General features: G+C 61.1%; 1 protein-coding gene across 1 annotated transcript; it reads left to right on the forward strand.

The window, feature by feature from the left end:
• Positions 1-4,085: 4,085 nt before the first annotated feature.
• Positions 4,086-8,283, forward strand: LOC143640018 (uncharacterized; the record flags this gene model as incomplete). Its single annotated transcript, XM_077108004.1, has 2 exons — positions 4,086-4,848; positions 5,469-8,283. Coding segments are annotated over 2 exons (1,063 nt in total), but the record flags the coding sequence as incomplete, so codon positions are not given.
• Between the last annotated feature and the right edge of the window lie 11,171 nt (positions 8,284-19,454).

A 19,454-nucleotide genomic window follows, 5' to 3' on the forward strand; every position in this document is an offset into this window, starting at 1 on the left:
CCCCTGTGCCTGCCCAGCTGCCCCACTCCCCCCTGTGCCTGCCCTGGTACCCCACTCCCCCTGTGCCTGCCCAGCTGCCCCACTCCCCCTGTGCCTGCCCGGCTGCCCCACTCCCCCTGTGCCTGCCCTGGTACCCCACTCCCCCTGTGCCTGCCCAGCTGCCCCACTCCCCCTGTGCCTGCCCAGCTGCCCCACTTCCCCTGTGCCTGCCCTGGTACCCCACTCCCCCTGTGCCTGCCCAGCTGCCCCACTCCCCCTGTGCCTGCCCTGCTACCCCACTCCCCCTGTGCCGGCCCTGCTGCCCCACTCCCCCTGTGCCTGCCCTGCTGCCCCACTCCCCCTGTGCCTGCCCTGCTGCCCCACTCCCCCGTGCCTGCCCAGCTGCCCCACTCCCCCTGTGCCTGCCCAGCTGCCCCACTCCCCCTGTGCCTGCCCTGGTACCCCACTCCCCCTGTGCCTGCCCAGCTGCCCCACTCCCCCTGTGCCTGCCCTGGTACCCCACTCCCCCTGTGCCTGCCCTGGTACCCCACTCCCCCTCTACCTGCCCAGCTGCCCCACTCCCCCTGTGCCTGCCCTGCTGCCCCACTCCCCCTGTGCCTGCCCTGGTAGCCCACTCCCCCCTGTGCCTGCCCTGGTACCCCACTCCCCCCTGTGCCTGCCCTGCAGCCCCACTCCCCCTGTGCCTGCCCTGCTGCCCCACTCCCCCTCTACCTGCCCTGCTGCCCCACTCCCCCTGTGCCTGCCCAGCTGCCCCACTCCCCTTCTACCTGCCCTGGTACCCCACTCCCCCTCTACCTGCCCTGCAGCCCCACTCCCCCCTGTGCCTGCCCTGCTGCCCCACTCCCCCTCTACCTGCCCTGCTGCCCCACTCCCCCTGTGCCTGCCCTGCTGCCCCACTCCCCCTCTACCTGCCCTGGTACCCCACTCCCCCTCTACCTGCCCTGCAGCCCCACTCCCCCCTGTGCCTGCCCTGCTGCCCCACTCCCCCTGTGCCTGCCCAGCTGCCCCACTCCCCCTGTGCCTGCCCTGGTACCCCACTCCCCCTCTACCTGCCCTGCTGCCCCACTCCCCCCTCTACCTGCCCAGCTGCCCCACTCCCCCTGTGCCTGCCCTGCTGCCCCACTCCCCCTGTGCCTGCCCTGCTGCCCGACTCCCCCTGTGCCTGCCCTGCTGCCCCACTCCCCCTCTACCTGCCCTGCTGCCCCACTCCCCCTGTGCCTGCCCTGCTGCCCCACTCCCCCCTGTGCCTGCCCTGCTGCCCCACTCCCCCCTGTGCCTGCCCTGGTACCCCACTCCCCCTCTACCTGCCCTGCTGCCCCACTCCCCCTGTGCCTGCCCAGCTGCCCCACTCCCCCTGTGCCTGCCCTGCTGCCCCACTCCCCCTGTGCCTGCCCAGCTGCCCCACTCCCCCTGTGCCTGCCCAGCTGCCCCACTCCCCCTGTGCCTGCCCAGCTGCCCCACTCCCCCTGTGCCTGCCCTGCTGCCCCACTCCCCCTGTGCCTGCCCAGCTGCCCCACTCCCCTGTGCCTGCCCAGCTGCCCCACTCCCCCTGTGCCTGCCCAGCTGCCCCACTCCCCCTCTGCCTGCCCAGCTGCCCCACTCCCCCTCTACCTGCCCAGCTGCCCCACTCCCCCTCTACCTGCCCAGCTGCCCCACTCCCCCTCTACCTGCCCAGCTGCCCCACTCCCCCTGTGCCTGCCCTGCTGCCCCACTCCCCCTGTGCCTGCCCAGCTGCCCCACTCCCCCTGTGCCTGCCCTGCTGCCCCACTCCCCCTCTGCCTGCCCAGCTGCCCCACTCCCCCTCTACCTGCCCAGCTGCCCCACTCCCCCTCTACCTGCCCAGCTGCCCCACTCCCCCTCTACCTGCCCAGCTGCCCCACTCCCCCTGTGCCTGCCCAGCTGCCCCACTCCCCCTGTGCCTGCCCAGCTGCCCCACCCCCCGTGTGCCTGCCCTGGTACCCCACTCCCCCTGTGCCTGCCCAGCTGCCCCACTCCCCCTGTGCCTGCCCTGCTGCCCCACTCCCCCTGTGCCTGCCCAGCTGCCCCACTCCCCCTCTACCTGCCCTGCTGCCCCACTCCCCCTGTGCCTGCCCAGCTGCCCCACTCCCCCTCTACCTGCCCAGCTGCCCCACTCCCCCTCTACCTGCAGCTGCCCCACTCCCCCTCTACCTGCCCAGCTGCCCCACTCCCCCTGTGCCTGCCCAGCTGCCCCACTCCCCCTCTACCTGCCCAGCTGCCCCACTCCCCCTGTGCCTGCCCAGCTGCCCCACTCCCCCTGTGCCTGCCCTGGTACCCCACTCCCCCTGTGCCTGCCCAGCTGCCCCACTCCCCCTGTGCCTGCCCAGCTGCCCCACTCCCCCTGTGCCTGCCCTGGTACCCCACTCCCCCTGTGCCTGCCCAGCTGCCCCACTCCCCCTGTGCCTGCCCAGCTGCCCCACTTCCCCTGTGCCTGCCCTGGTACCCCACTCCCCCTGTGCCTGCCCAGCTGCCCCACTCCCCCTGTGCCTGCCCGGCTGCCCCACTCCCCCTGTGCCTGCCCTGGTACCCCACTCCCCCTGTGCCTGCCCAGCTGCCCCACTCCCCCTGTGCCTGCCCAGCTGCCCCACTTCCCCTGTGCCTGCCCTGGTACCCCACTCCCCCTGTGCCTGCCCAGCTGCCCCACTCCCCCTGTGCCTGCCCTGCTACCCCACTCCCCCTGTGCCGGCCCTGCTGCCCCACTCCCCCTGTGCCTGCCCTGCTGCCCCACTCCCCCTGTGCCTGCCCTGCTGCCCCACTCCCCCGTGCCTGCCCAGCTGCCCCACTCCCCCTGTGCCTGCCCAGCTGCCCCACTCCCCCTGTGCCTGCCCTGGTACCCCACTCCCCCTGTGCCTGCCCAGCTGCCCCACTCCCCCTGTGCCTGCCCTGGTACCCCACTCCCCCTGTGCCTGCCCTGGTACCCCACTCCCCCTCTACCTGCCCAGCTGCCCCACTCCCCCTGTGCCTGCCCTGCTGCCCCACTCCCCCTGTGCCTGCCCTGCTGCCCCACTCCCCCTGTGCCTGCCCAGCTGCCCCACTCCCCTTCTACCTGCCCTGGTACCCCACTCCCCCTCTACCTGCCCTGCAGCCCCACTCCCCCCTGTGCCTGCCCTGCTGCCCCACTCCCCCTCTACCTGCCCTGCTGCCCCACTCCCCCTGTGCCTGCCCTGCTGCCCCACTCCCCCTCTACCTGCCCTGGTACCCCACTCCCCCTCTACCTGCCCTGCAGCCCCACTCCCCCCTGTGCCTGCCCTGCTGCCCCACTCCCCCTGTGCCTGCCCAGCTGCCCCACTCCCCCTGTGCCTGCCCTGGTACCCCACTCCCCCTCTACCTGCCCTGCTGCCCCACTCCCCCCTCTACCTGCCCAGCTGCCCCACTCCCCCTGTGCCTGCCCTGCTGCCCCACTCCCCCTGTGCCTGCCCTGCTGCCCGACTCCCCCTGTGCCTGCCCTGCTGCCCCACTCCCCCTCTACCTGCCCTGCTGCCCCACTCCCCCTGTGCCTGCCCTGCTGCCCCACTCCCCCCTGTGCCTGCCCTGCTGCCCCACTCCCCCCTGTGCCTGCCCTGGTACCCCACTCCCCCTCTACCTGCCCTGCTGCCCCACTCCCCCTGTGCCTGCCCATCTGCCCCACTCCCCCTGTGCCTGCCCTGCTGCCCCACTCCCCCTGTGCCTGCCCAGCTGCCCCACTCCCCCTGTGCCTGCCCAGCTGCCCCACTCCCCCTGTGCCTGCCCAGCTGCCCCACTCCCCCTGTGCCTGCCCAGCTGCCCCACTCCCCCTGTGCCTGCCCAGCTGCCCCACTCCCCCTCTACCTGCCCAGCTGCCCCACTCCCCCTCTACCTGCCCAGCTGCCCCACTCCCCCTGTGCCTGCCCTGCTGCCCCACTCCCCCTGTGCCTGCCCAGCTGCCCCACTCCCCCTGTGCCTGCCCTGCTGCCCCACTCCCCCTCTGCCTGCCCAGCTGCCCCACTCCCCCTCTGCCTGCCCAGCTGCCCCACTCCCCCTCTACCTGCCCAGCTGCCCCACTCCCCCTCTACCTGCCCAGCTGCCCCACTCCCCCTGTGCCTGCCCAGCTGCCCCACTTCCCCTGTGCCTGCCCAGCTGCCCCACCCCCCGTGTGCCTGCCCTGGTACCCCACTCCCCCTGTGCCTGCCCAGCTGCCCCACTCCCCCTGTGCCTGCCCTGCTGCCCCACTCCCCCTGTGCCTGCCCAGCTGCCCCACTCCCCCTCTACCTGCCCTGCTGCCCCACTCCCCCTGTGCCTGCCCAGCTGCCCCACTCCCCCTCTACCTGCCCAGCTGCCCCACTCCCCCTCTACCTGCAGCTGCCCCACTCCCCCTCTACCTGCCCAGCTGCCCCACTCCCCCTGTGCCTGCCCAGCTGCCCCACTCCCCCTGTGCCTGCCCAGCTGCCCCACTCCCCCTGTGCCTGCCCTGCTGCCCCACTCCCCCTGTGCCTGCCCTGGTACCCCACTCCCCCCTGTGCCTGCCCAGCTGCCCCACTCCCCCCTGTGCCTGCCCTGGTACCCCACTCCCCCCTGTGCCTGCCCTGGTACCCCACTCCCCCCTGTGCCTGCCCAGCTGCCCCACTCCCCCTGTGCCTGCCCAGCTGCCCCACTCCCCCTGTGCCTGCCCAGCTGCCCCACTCCCCCCTGTGCCTGCCCTGGTACCCCACTCCCCCCTGTGCCTGCCCAGCTGCCCCACTCCCCCTGTGCCTGCCCTGGTACCCCACTCCCCCCTGTGCCTGCCCTGGTACCCCACTCCCCCCTGTGCCTGCCCAGCTGCCCCACTCCCCCTGTGCCTGCCCAGCTGCCCCACTCCCCCCTGTGCCTGCCCTGGTACCCCACTCCCCCCTGTGCCTGCCCTGGTACCCCACTCCCCCTGTGCCTGCCCTGGTACCCCACTCCCCCCTGTGCCTGCCCAGCTGCCCCACTCCCCCTGTGCCTGCCCTGGTACCCCACTCCCCCCTGTGCCTGCCCTGCTGCCCCACTCCCCCTGTGCCTGCCCTGCTGCCCCACTCCCCCTGTGCCTGCCCTGGTACCCCACTCCCCCCTGTGCCTGCCCTGCTGCCCCACTCCCCCTGTACCTGCCCTGCTGCCCCACTCCCCCTCTACCTGCCCTGCTGCCCCACTCCCCCTGTGCCTGCCCTGCAGCCCCACTCCCCCTCTACCTGCCCTGCTGCCCCACTCCCCCTCTACCTGCCCTGCAGCCCCACTCCCCCTCTACCTGCCCTGCAGCCCCACTCCCCCTCTACCTGCCCTGCTGCCCCACTCCCCCTGTGCCTGCCCAGCTGCCCAACTCCCCTTGTGCCTGCCCTGCTGCCCCACTCCCCCTGTGCCTGCCCTGCTGCCCCACTCCCCCTCTACCTGCCCTGTTGCCCCACTCCCCCTGTGCCTGCCCAGCTGCCCCACTCCCCCTGTGCCTGCCCTGCTGCCCCACTCCCCCTGTGCCTGCCCAGCTGCCCCACTCCCCCTGTGCCTGCAGGGCTCAGTCTCCCTACCCTGTGCTGGGTCCATCTCTCCCCTCCCCAGGCTCCCTCTCCATTGTTGAGTTGAAGACGCCAGTTTCTACAAACCCATCCCCACGAGGACATGGACCAGCATATGAACCTTTCCCAGCTGCACCTCCAGATGGCCCAAAGATAAACCAGACACAGAGCCTACGCTCAGAAGCGCAGAGGACGCACACTGCTGAACAAGCTACCAGAGACCTGGAGGACACACTGGGTGCCAGAAGTGGTCCCCACAGAACAGACTGACACTCAGCAGGACCGGGGCGTCCAGTCCAATTCTGTACAAATGGTGAAGTCCCAAATGGGTAGACGTAAGGGGAAGGGCTGTTCCAGAAGGGACCGGCACCTTAGGCTAGGGCGGAGATGGAAGACCCAGGGCCTTTGCAGAGCAGTGAGACGCAAGAGCAGAGACACTGGGCACTGATTCACAGCGGGGGACACGGGTTCTCAGACCTCTAGAGAATCAAGGAGCTCACCTGATGCTCCGGGAAACGGGGTGGCTCCGGCCCTCCAGTCCCGGCCTGAGACTGCATCTTAGTGTCCAGGAACTGGGTTCTATGCGCACATCCATGAGGTAGGCCTGTGGGAAAGGAGGTACCGGCAGCACTTGGCGTCAGCCCATCACGTCTGGCACGAACCCACCACAGATGGAAAGTATTTGTAAAAACAACTGTATCCGTACTGAAGCTGGCAGACACTTTTTTCTTGTAATTGTTTCCTAAAAAAAATACAGTTTAATGACTATTTCTGCCTCACGTACATTGTGTCGGGCATTATGAGTAACCTAGAGATGTTTGGAGCACGCGGAGGGTGCAGGTGACGCGGGAGGGTGCATGTAGGTGCTATGCAATCTCCAGGCCCTGGTGTCTGTGGATTGGGCACCTGCAGGGACCCAGCACCAGTCCCGCAGCCCTGAGGCAGGACCCTAGGAGACCCGCGGTGCATGCCAGGAATCCCGCAGCGGGCGGCCCGTGTTGCTCTGCCCCGTGTGCTTCACTGCAGAGTTTCCTATGCACAAATGCCAGCGGGAGGATTTCCGGCCCTGGGTTTGGCTGACAGGGATGAGCTGCGGTGAGCCTACCTAGCAGTCTGTCATCCAGAAAGTCCTTCCCCGACTCTGTTTTTTCTGCTTCAAAGAACAGAAAACTTGGGTCTTTCACGGTTGCCTGTTGTTGGAAGGACCCGAGTGGACAGGGCATTCCACGTTAGTCACAGGCATCCATCAGGAGGCCCAGAGGAGGCTCTGCTGGCTAATGAATGGGCCAGACAGATGTGCCACAGGTGGGGCCTGACATAAATCAGATCACACCTGCCGGAGTCTTCTCCAGGACCAGGGGCAGGCAGCAGCCGCAGAGCGATTGGTAGCTGCTTCTTCCACACCAGCATTCAGGCAGCGCGGGGGCTCTTTCCTATTCCAAGAAACAGAGCCCCAGACCCAGCACAGAAAGGGAGCCGGATCTGGCTACAGAAACGAGGCAGTGAGTGACTGAGGTCACTGGAGCCCCGTTCCCTCCCTGCGTCCTCTCTCTCATCCCGCAGCCAGCAGACACTTTCCTGAACCTGGGTGTGACGTTCCACGCAGCGCCTCTGCAATCCTTTTGCTACTCTTCGGCCAGAGCCACGAGAATAAAGCTGTCAGAGGAACTGCGAGGCCATTTTTCTTGTGTGGCCAATTGTCTGGTAGCAACACAAGACCCTGCCTGCTCTTCTGCCTGACAGAATAAGCCTGTCTTAACGAAACACAGCCTAAATATTCTTTCCTCCTGTGCTGCTGTGAGCATCTGGGATGGAGCAAGGAGGGAGATATGTGTCTGACGCTTGTGACCTTGTTCCAAGGGGACCCTCGGCGGTGTGCTTGGAGGGCTGTGTCGCTCTCCTGCAGGACGGCATCTGATGAGGGAGCAGCTCCTGGGGAGGAAGGGTAGGGCAGAAAGGGCCCCAGAAGGGCCTGAGAGCTGCGGGAGGCGGGGGCGGGCTCTGAATGTGATGAGGAGAGCTGGGAGCAGGGGTGTTCTCAGAGACGGCTCCTCCGTGCATCGCTCAGGAAGAGCTGGGTCTGTTGGTTGTCTGCAAACACACACACGGTGTCTTGTGCTCAAGGTGCACCAGGGACTTGCAATATCACAAATCTAGGGCTCTTTAGCACAGCGAAGGCTGCCAGGCTGGTTTCCTACTGCTCCTGTGTGAGTAAAGCAAAACTCAATTTTCCAACGTAGTCTTCATTAAAAAAAAAAAAAAACAAAAACAAAATCTAAGTTCACCCACCTGTTCTCATCTCTGATCCTCTATTTCACATGAATGGCCTCTCCATTCAGCAAGCTCCCTCATGTTTGAAATTCTTAAGCGTCTCCAACACGCCACATTCTGCTGCTTAGAAAACAAATTAATTTTTTAAACCTTCCCCCCGGATTGTTTTACATTGAAACCCATAAATCTTAACGTCAGATCATGCATATTTTTTCTCGTTTAACACCTTTGGGGCATTATTCTTAAGGCACAAGAATTCTCAAATAGATCAGATTCCTGGCTCCGGCAGACACAAAAGCCCCCGTCCCTGGGCATCGGAAGCCCAGCCTGCTTTCTGTCACATGGAGGCCACAGAGGGTGTCACTTGACCTCAGCCAGCAGCCCTTCCCTTGGCATCGGCCCCTCTGCACAGGCAGCAGGGGACTTCTTGTCTGGCAGGCCCAGGGTCCCTGCAGCAGGACCCTGTGCTCCCACAGAACAGCACACCCAGGAACATGGTCTGTTGGAGACTCGTGGCAAGGTGCCTGGTCCTCAGATTCCAGGTCACGCAGACGTCTTTCTACTGGAGAAATGGAAGGTCCGACACATTTCCTACTGGTTATTTCCAGGCCTAAGCATAGTGTTAAATAAAAATGCTCCTTCATTTCTCCAGTAGAAAGACGTCTGCGTGACCTGGAATCTGGGTAAGAAAACAGGGCCAGCACCTGACACTGAGCGTCCCACTCCCCGCGGACCCCAGCCAGAGCCCCCTCTGCTCCTGTGGAGACAGGGACGGCTGTGCACTACTCCCACCATGTTCCCCACCCCTGGCACGTGAGTGAATCCAACAACTTCAGGTATTTGCACAGGTAAGAGGAGCAGAGATCTCAAGAGGATTTTGCTTCCAATCTCACAAAAATCCAAAAGCAAAGAGAGATCCTTCTGTAGTCGTAAGGAGTTGAATGCCATCCTTCCTCGCCTTCTGGCTGCTGCCCATGGAAGGAACAGACTTGAACTTTGGTTGTGTGTTTGTTTTGGGTGCTGAGGTCTGCCCGTGGCTTGACCTGCTAAGCACACATTCTAACACTGAGCGGCACTCCAGCCCCTCCGCCCAACCGCGATTACCCTGGGCCTCCGCTGGAGAGGCAGGACTGTCCTCGGAGCACTTGAGGCTTGCTCTGAACCCCAGGGGATGGGCATGGTGTCTGGTGGGTGTGGGCAGGGCACAGGGGTCAACTCCAGCTGTGAGCATGTGCAGCATGGCCTTGGAGCAGTGGGATGACCCATGAAAAGATGCTGCTGCTCTTACATACCCTGCAGAACATTAGCTCTGGAGTTTTATAAATATTGGAATTTATTGAACTGAAATAGTAATCTACTAAAAAATCCCCCAGATATCAGAGATGTTAAAAAGAATATAACATGGATCGTAAATGTCTGTGTGAATATTATGTTCATGCACACACATGAATACAGATTCATTCACACAAACAGAAGTAAATGCACATATGCATGAGCACACACGGACACCCTGCGGAGGTCAACAGCGAACAGCTTGACGTGCTAAATCCAATCTGTGCTTCAGATCTGCCCACCCAGGGGAGGGGGCCCGTAGGCCCAGTCAGTGGCAGAAAGCCTCTGGGTTGGGTGTCACCTGCAGCCTTGTCCCTCAGGTGCCAGCTGAGCGGGCTGCCAGGCCCAGAGAAGGCCATACACTGGGGACCTGTGGCTGCACAGAAAGCCCTTGGGTCCTCCAGCGTGGACACTGGGTGCTCAGGAGCCATGGGCAGCCAGCACTGTTAGTGACGGCTCTGGAGCCCCGTCCCGACCACCAGCCTGGACTAAAGTCAGTGAGTGAAAGTCCTCCTTCTCGTACCCCGCTGACTGTACAGACGCTCTGCAGTGCAGATCGCACAGCCCTGGGCAGGCTCACGCGCAGAGCCCGGCCACACAACTCCAGACAGGACAGGAAGAAGCAGGAGAGCAGAGGTGGCTGCTCCCGGCAGCTCAGGTCCTGCCCATCAGGAGGGAGACAGAGGCAGAAGAGGACCTGAGGCCGCGCACAGACACTGTCCTGTTGTCACCCCTAGCCCCACGCGTGAGCCACCCTGAGCCCTCTGCTGCCCGGGCCTCTAGACGCCCGTGGCAGAGACGTGACTTCCTTTCTGCCCTGGCCTTTGGTAGCAGAGGCTGGGAGACCCTGGAAAGAAGACGTTCCAGGGGAAGGGGCAGAGACCCACGGCAGAGCCGGACGCAGCCTCGCGTTCGCCCACACCTCAGAAGGGCTTTTCCTGGGAAACGGTTGAGTTAGGCAGCTCAGGCTGGTGGGTGTGGACGTCTACCCTGCATTTTGAAGTATAAAGTCCAAAACAACCACAGACTGCAAGGAGAGAGACCCAGAACCTGCGGCTGGGGGTGTGGGGAGACTCCCCAATGGCATGGCGAGCTGTCAGCTTGTCACAGAATGGCCCAAGTTCTCTGTAAGAATCCTCTGTGTGTGGACCTTGAAAGTGCCAGTTGCATTCTTGCACACTGAAGGAAAATCGTTTTCTCATCACAGCAGGAGAGAATCTCGCTTCCCAACAGGGTGGCAGCAGGACTGGTTGGGAGCGCTGCTTCAGGACAGCCGCAGAGGGGCTTTATCCCCAGGACCCCAGGAGCGCCTCACAGGGCAGAGACCTGGGCCGGGGCTTGCTGGGAAGTGCGCCTCCCAGGGCCACCTGGCGCAGAGTGACGGGTATGCTCAGATGTCTGCTGGGTTTCTGGGTGGCTGCCGGGACTCTCCATGGGAGCCCTCTGCGGTCTGGGGACCTGGAGCAGGTGGGGGCTGCAGAGGCAGAGCAGAGCTGAGACCCACCCGCTGGCTCTGGCTTCTGATCCACGGGGACAGCAGGCCGTCCACAAGCCAAGCAGTTCATCTTCAGGCAAATAATCTGTTGCTTTAATAATTAATCCAACTCTTTATAAAAGACGGTTAGAAGCAGTGACTGAGTGGTTTAAAATAGCTGTCTTACTTAACTTTAAATCAGCGTTCAGTGTTTGGACGGGACAAGTGAGGATACAAATGTTTCAATGACAGCTGTAGATCATCCACATGGCGGGTGCTGGGGAGGAAGACGGTGCTGTGTTCCCAGCGGGCCCTGTGGGGTGTCTTCTCTGGAGGGGAGAGGGTCAGGAGATGAGGGCCCTGCTAGGCCAGGGCAGCGTTGCCACAGGCCGCCCTCCTGAGCCCTGGGTGGTACGGGTGGGGGCTGCTGTTTGCATCACCCTTTCTCATCCTTCCTGAGCCTCGCCAGCCCTGGACTTTAATTGCCTTGCAATCCTTTTTATTATTACCCTTCCAGTTTTATTAGGTGCCTCTCCCTGGACTTCTCGGTGGCCAGAATGCCGACATCCCAGGTAATCTGTGGCCAGCATCTCCCCACCATGGACTGGCCTGGCCGGCTCTCCTCCTGTCCTGTCACCCAGACGCTGGGGACTGGGTGCAGCCACAGAGTCAGACCCAGACGCTCCTGGACTCCTTAGGCTGGCAGGGTCTGCTGAGCACAGGGACAGGGCCTTGCAGGAGCGAAGAGCAGGAGGATCGGAGTTCACGGGACTCTGGAGACCAGGGGGGGCCCAGGGCACGAGCTTGGTGTCACAGCTACGCAGTGTCCGCTGCCGTGAGAAAGGGCGACACTCTGCCTCTCCTCGTTGTCCTTGTCACGGGGCCGACTGCACAGAGAACACGGCAGGGGTGTGATAAGGAGTCCCCCCTGGCCAGGGCAAGAACAAGGGCAAGGACACGTCCAGTATCCCCAGCCAGCGAGGAGCAGGCACAGGTCTCCACGGTCAGTGCCCAGCTGCAGCTGAGACCAGGGCCCCTGTGAGCGGCTCCTGCCCCAGGACAAGGCTGTGTCCAGGCCCAGCTGGGAGCAGTCAGCTGCAGGCTGGAGCTTAGGCCTGGCGGGGACAGGGTTCTGTGGGACAGGAATATGGAATCCGGAACACGCCGTCAGGTCTCGCCACCTGGTCCCAGGGACACACGCGTGCCTGGCCCATGCAGCACTGAGCCCCACCTGCGGTGCCTCCTGCTCGTGCCTTGCTCCTCACCACGCTGTGTCCCTGTGGCTGTCACTTTTGCAGCCTGAGGTGTGACAGGAGAGCTGCACATGCTCCTGTTCCTTCCCCACTGTGGAGGACAGCTCCCGCTGAAGGTCTGGGCAACCTCAGCAGAAGCCGTTTGCCCCCGTGGAGAACGTCACCTTCCCCTCAGGAAGCGCTGGCTACTCCCACTGCCAGCAGGGGTGTTCCTGCCTTTGGGGCCATTATCCGTGAATCAAGAAAACGAGCACGCGGCCCTGGTGGTGGAGGCCCCGGAGGGTAGTGGTGACAGTGTGACTGAGGTGAGGGTGGTGTGCACTGCGTGGGTGCGCTGGACAGAGGGGTGACGCGCCGTCACCTTAGAACAGAGCTTACTGTAGAACTTCTGAGCTGCCTACGGATGGACGTTCCTTCCAGGGCTTCAGACGCGTTGGCCACGGCCGATGAGACCTCGGGAGGAGAGACGCAGGTCAGGGGTGCTGTGTGGCACCAGCAGGACTTGGAGCAGGAGGGCCCTGGGGGCCAGGATCCCAGGCATGACCCTGCACAGGAACAGCAGCGGCTCCTGCTCCCGGGGCCTGGGATGTGCCAAGCACTTTATAGGATCCCGCTCAACCCCACACCCACCCTGGGAGGGAGACACCAAGACACACAGAGCTGGGTGGGGTCAGGTTGCTACACTGAAGACCAAGCTTACCAGCACCCAGGCAGGAAGCACCCAGGAGCTGGAGAAAGCACCACAGGACACAGGTTGTGTGCTCCCTGAAGTCCTGGAGTGTGGGCACAGGTGGCCTGGCTCACCCCCTCCACCTCTGAGAGGGGGGCTCAGTGCCACAGGGACGAGGGCTGGGGAGGCCCCTCCTGCTGAACAGCAAGGGGAAGGGGCCGAGGGGGCGGCTGTGGGGGACCGTGGGAGCGTCCGCCTGCAGCTGACTCCAGATCAAAGTCCTGGGGCAACCTGAGGTGCTGACAGCGTGGCGGACACGCCCTCCACCTGTCCAATACCAGGCTCCGTGGGCCTTCCCGAGAGGGCTGTGCAGGCCAGACATCCCCTGGCTGCTCTGCAGTTCCAGGTGCCGGTCACAAGGGTGCTGAGGGCGCAGGGTATCATGTGGGGTTCCCAGGAAACCCCCCACACCTGCAGTCTCAACCGGCATGACCTTCTGGACGCTGGGAACTTCCGCCAGCTCCCTGCTGGACACAAGATGTTGTGGCCACACATCAAACAGCCATCTTCTCCCCTGAGACACGCCCTGGGAAGACAGAGGCCTCCGCACCAAGGAGGAGAGGAAGTTCCCAGAGACGCCTAGAACGGAGCCCTGGGTGGGGCCCTGCGTGCCTCCTGCATGCGGCCAGATTGTTCTGTGCAGCTGAGCAAGTGGGGGACCAGGAACAGCAACCTGAGCTGCCCCAAGGAGAAGCATCTGGCCATGGCCAGGGAGGAGGGGAACCTGGCGATGCTTCCCGTGTCACCCAAGGGCTCCCTGACACCCAAGAAGAAATCATCAAAACCTTGTCTTGCCTGAAAATTTCTACACCAGTTGCGTTCAGGTGTTTGAACTGTCAGACAGGGTTTTTTAATCACTGCAAAGAAAACTCTATTATTGATCTAAAATTCAATGGGAAAAAAACAGCACAAAGATTTCAAACAGTTTCTTTAAACCCTCGTCCAGTGTTTCTTGAGAGAGCAATAAAAATCAAGAAGAGCTGAGATCCCAAACCAACAACTCTGGCTCCAGAGGCACAGTGGGTGGAAGAGCCATCCCTCCATCCACTCAAGGGCCGTCAGCTCCAGAATCACAGTCACACTCCCCTCGCAGACCTGCAGGGAGCCAGCTGCGGTCTCCCTCCCAGTCCTTCAGATCATCCAGTGGGTGTCCCCAAGGCTCCTTGGTCACAACCCATGTGCCTCCCAGCCCCCAGCAAGTTTCAACCTGCAGAAGAAATCCCCAGTGGCCTGCCCAGGCATCTGGTTTCATTTCCATGACAAAGACTGACCCGTACCCACAGAAGGACTAGAACTGCCCTGGAAATCCCTATTCAACACTACCACAGCACCCCAGGAAGACAGGGTGTCTGCAGAGTTCGACTGTAGAACCCAGGCTTGTACGAAAACCAGCATGAGAGGTTCACAGGACAAAACCCACTCAGGAGGTTCCCAGGAAAAAATCCACTCAGGAGGTTCACAGGACAAAACCCACTCAGGAGGTTCACAGGACAACACCCACTCAGGAGGTTCCCAGGACAACACCCACTCAGGAGGTTCACAGGACAACACCCCCTCAGGAGGTTCACAGGACAACACCCACTCAGGAGGTTCCCAGGACAACACCCACTCAGGAGGTTCACAGGACAACACCCACTCAGGAGGTTCACAGGACAACACCCACTCAGGAGGTTCCCAGGACAACACCCACTCAGGAGGTTCACAGGACAACACCCCCTCAGGAGGTTCACAGGACAACACCCACTCAGGAGGTTCCCAGGACAACACCCACTCAGGAGGTTCACAGGACAACACCCACTCAGGAGGTTCACAGAACAACACACCCTCAGGAGGTTCACAGGACAACACCCACTCAGGAGGTTCACAGGACAACACCCACTGAGGAGGTTCACAGGACAAAACCCACTGAGGAGGTTCACAGGACAAAACCCACTGAGGAGGTTCCCAAGACAACACCCACTCAGGAGGTTCACAGAACAACACTCACTGAGGAGGTTCACAGGACAAAACCCACTCAGGAGGTTCACAGGACAACACTCACTGAGGAGGTTCACAGGACAAAACCCACTCAGGAGGTTCACAGGACAACACCCACTGAGGAGGTTCACAGGACAACACCCACTCAGGAGGTTCCCAGGACAAAACCCACTGAGGAGGTTCACAGGACAACACCCACTCAGGAGGTTCACAGGACAACACCCACTCAGGAGGTTCACAGGACAAAACCCACTCAGGAGGTTCCCAGGACAACACCCACTGAGGAGGTTCACAGGACAACACCCATTCAGGAGGTTCACAGGACAACACCCCCTCAGGAGGTTCACAGGACAACACCCACTCAGGAGGTTCACAGAACAACACCCCCTCAGGAGGTTCACAGGACAACACCCACTCAGGAGGATCACAGGACAACACCCACTGAGGAGGTTCACAGACAAAACCCACTGAGGAGGTTCACAGGACAAAACCCACTGAGGAGGGTCCCAAGACAACACCCACTCGGGAGGTTCCCAGGACAACACTCACTCGGGAGTTTCACAGGACAACACCCACTCAGGAGGTTCCCAGGACAACACCCACTGAGGATGTTCACAGGACAACACCCACTCAGGAGGTTCACAGGACAACACCCACTCAGGAGGTTCCCAGGACAACACCCACTCAGGAGGTTCACAGGACAACACTCACTGAGGAGGTTCACAGGACAAAACCCACTCAGGAGGTTCACAGGACAACACCCACTCAGGAGGTTCCCAGGACAACATCCACTCAGGAGGTTCACAGGACAACACCCACTCAGGAGGTTCACAGGACAACACCCCCTCAGGAGGTTCACAGGAAAACACCCCCTCAGGAGGTTCACAGGACAACACCCACTCAGGAGGTTCACAGAACAACACCCCCTCAGGAGGTTCACAGGACAACACCCACTCAGGAGGTTCACAGGACAACACCCACTGAGGAGGTTCACAGGACAAAACCAACTCAGGAGGTTCCCAGGGCAACACCCACTGAGGAGGTTCACAGGACAACACCCACTGAGGAGGTTCACAGGACAAAACCCACTCAGGAGGTTCCCAGGACAACACCCACTGAGGAGGTTCACAGGACAAAACCAACTCAGGAGGTTCCCAGGGCAACACCCACTGAGGAGGTTCACAGGACAACACCCACTGAGGAGGTTCACAGGACAAAACCCACTCAGGAGGTTCCCAGGACAACACCCACTGAGGAGGTTCACAGGACAACACCCACTCAGGAGGTTCCCAGGACAACACCCACTGAGGAGGTTCACAGGACAAAACCCACTCAGGAGGTTCACAGGACAACACCCACTCAGGTGGTTCCCAGGACAACACCCACTGAGGAGGTTCCCAAGACAACACCCACTCGGGAGGTTCCCAGGACAACACTCACTTGGGAGTTTCACAGGACAACACCCACTCAGGAGGTTCCCAGGACAACACCCACTCAGGAGGTTCACAGGACAACATCCACTGAGGTGGTTCCCAGGACAACACCCACTCAGGAGGTTCACAGGACAACACCCACTGAGGAGGTTCACAGGACAACACCCACCCAGGAGGTTCCCAGGACAACACCCACTCAGGAGGTTCACAGGACAACACCCACTCAGGAGGTTCACAGGACAACACCCACTCAGGAGGTTCACAGGACAAAACCCACTCAGGAGGTTCACAGGACAACACCCACTGAGGAGGTTCCCACGACAACACCCACTAAGGAGGTTCACAGGACAACACCCACTCAGGAGGTTCACAGGACAACACCCACTCAGGAGGTTCACAGGACAACACCCACTCAGGAGGTTCCCAGGACAACACCCACTCAGGAGGTTCCCAGGACAACACCCACTCAGGAGGTTCACAGGACAACACCCACTGAGGAGGTTCACAGGAAAACACCCACTCAGGAGGTTCACTGGACAACACCCACTCAGGAGGTTCACAGGAAAACACCCACTGAGGAGGTTCACAGGACAACACCCACTCAGGAGGTTCACAGGACAAAACCCACTCAGGAGGTTCACAGGACAAAACCCACTCAGGTGGTTCCCAAGACAACACCCACTGAGGAGGATCACAGGACAACACCCACTGAGGAGGTTCACAGGACAACACCCACTCTGGAGGTTCCCAGGACAACACCCACTCAGGAGGTTCCCAGGACAACACCCACTCAGTAGGTTCACAGGAGAACACCCACTCAGGAGGTTCCCAGGACAACACCCACTGAGGACGTTCACAGGACAACACCCACTCAGGAGGTTCACAGGACAACACCCACTGAGGAGGTTCCCAGGACAACACCCACTCGGGAGGTTCCCAGGACAACACCCACTCAGGAGGTTCACAGGACAACACCCACTCAGGAGGTTCACAGGAAAACACCCACTCAGGAGGTTCACAGGACAACACCCACTCAGGAGGTTCCCAGGACAAAACTCACTGAGGAGGTTCCCAGGAAAAAACCCACTCAGGAGGTTCCCAGGACAAAACCCACTCAGGAGGTTCCCAGGACAACACCTACTCAGGAGGTTCATAGGACAACACCCACTGAGGAGGTTCCCAGGACAAAACCCACTCAGGAGGTTCACAGGACAAACCCCAGTCAGGAGGTTCCCAGGACAACACCCACTAAGGAGGTTCCCAGGACAAATCACACTCAGGAGGTTCACAGGAAAAAACCCACTCAGGAGGTTCCCAGGACAACACCCACTCAGGAGATTCACAGGACAAAACTCACTCAGGAGGTTCCCAGGACAACACCCACTCAGGAGGTTCACTGGACAACTACCACTCAGGAAGTTCACAGGACAAAACCCACTCAGGAGGTTTCCAGGACAACACCCACTCAGGAGGTTCACAGGACAACACCCACTCAGGAGGTTCACAGGACAACACCCACTCAGGAGGTTCCCAGGACAACACCCACTCAGGAGGTTCCCAGGACAAAACCCACTCAGGAGGTTCACAGGACAACACCCACTCAGGAGGTTCCCAGGACAAAACCCACTCAGGTGTTCACAGGACAACACCCACTAAGGAGGATCCCAGGACAAAACCCACTCAGGAGGTTCACAGGACAAAACCCACTCAGGAGGTTCACAGGACAACACCCACTCAGGAGGTTCACAGTACAACACCCACTCAGGAGGTTCCCAGGACAAAACCCACTCAGGTGTTCACAGGACAACACCCATTCAGGAGGTTCCCAGGACAAAACCCACTCAGGAGGTTCACAGGACAACACCCACTCAGGAGGTTCACAGGACAACACGCACTGAGGAGGTTCACAGGACAACACCCACTCAGGAGGTTTCCAGGACAAAACCCACTCAGGAGGTTCACAGGACAACACCCACTCAGGAGGTTCACAGGACAAAACCCACTCAGGAGGTTCACAGGACAACACCCACTCAGGAGGTTCACAATACAACACCCACTCAGGAGGTTCCCAGGACAAAACCCACTCAGGAGGTTCCCAGGACAACACCCACTCAGGAGGTTCACAGGACAACACCCACTGAGGAGGTTCACAGGACAACACGCACTCAGGAGGTTCCCAGGACAACACCCACTGAGGACGTTCCCAGGACAACACACACTCAGGAGGTTCACAGGACAAAACCCACTCAGGAGGTTCACAGGACAAAACCTACTCAGGAGGTTCACAGGACAACACCCACTCAGGAGGTTCACAGGACAACACCCACTCAGGAGGTTCACAGGACAACACCCACTCAGGAGGTTCCCATGAGAACACCCACTCAGGAGGTTCCCAGGACAAAACCCACTCAGGAGGTTCCCAGGACAACACCCACTCAGGAGGTTCACAGGACAACACCCCCTCAGGAGGTTCACAGGACAACACCCACTGAGGAGGTTCACAGGACAACACCCACTCAGGAGGTTCCCAGGACAACACCCACTGAGGATGTTCCCAGGACAAAACCCACTCAGGAGGTTCACAGGACAACACCCACTGAGGAGGTTTACAGGAGAAAACCCACTCATGAGGTTCACAGGACAACACCCACTCAGGAGGTTCACAGGCCAAAACCCACTCAGGAGGTTCCCAGGACAACACCCACTCAGGAGGTTCACAGGACAAAACCCACTCAGGAGGTTCACAAGAAAACACCCACTGAGGAGGTTCACAGGACAAAACCCACTCAGGAGGTTCACAGGACAACACCCACTCAGGAGGTTCCCAGGACAACACCCACTGAGGAGGTTCACAGGACATCACCCACTCAGGAGGTTCCCAGGACAACACCCACTGAGGAGGTTCCCAGGACAACACCCACTCAGGAGGTTCACGGGACAACAACCACTCAGGAGTTCACAGGACAACACCCAATGAGGAGGTTCCCAGGACAACACCCACTCAGGAGGTTCACAGGACAACACCCACTCAGGAGGTTCACAGGACAACACCCACTGAGGAGGTTCACAGGACAAAACTAACTCAGGAGTTCACAGGACAACACCCACTCAGGAGGTTCACAGGACAAAACCCACTCAGGAGTTCACAAAACAACACCCAATGAGGAGGTTCCCAGGACAACACCCACTCAGGAGGTTCCCAGGACAATACCCACTGAGGAGGTTCACAGGACAACACCCACTCAGGAGATTCCCAGGACAAAACCCACTCAGGAGGTTCCCAGGACAACACCCACTCAGGAGGTTCACAGGACAACAGCCACTGAGGAGGTTCACAGGACAACACCCACTGAGGAGGTTCCCAGGACAACACCCACTCAGGAGGTTCACAGGACAACACCCACTGAGGAGGTTCACAGGACAACACCCACTCAGGAGGTTCCCAGGACAACACACACTCAGGAGGTTCACAGGACAACACCCACT

The sequence above is a fragment of the Callospermophilus lateralis genome, unplaced genomic scaffold (assembly GCF_048772815.1).
Source record: "Callospermophilus lateralis isolate mCalLat2 unplaced genomic scaffold, mCalLat2.hap1 Scaffold_10701, whole genome shotgun sequence".
NCBI lineage: Eukaryota > Metazoa > Chordata > Mammalia > Rodentia > Sciuridae > Callospermophilus > Callospermophilus lateralis.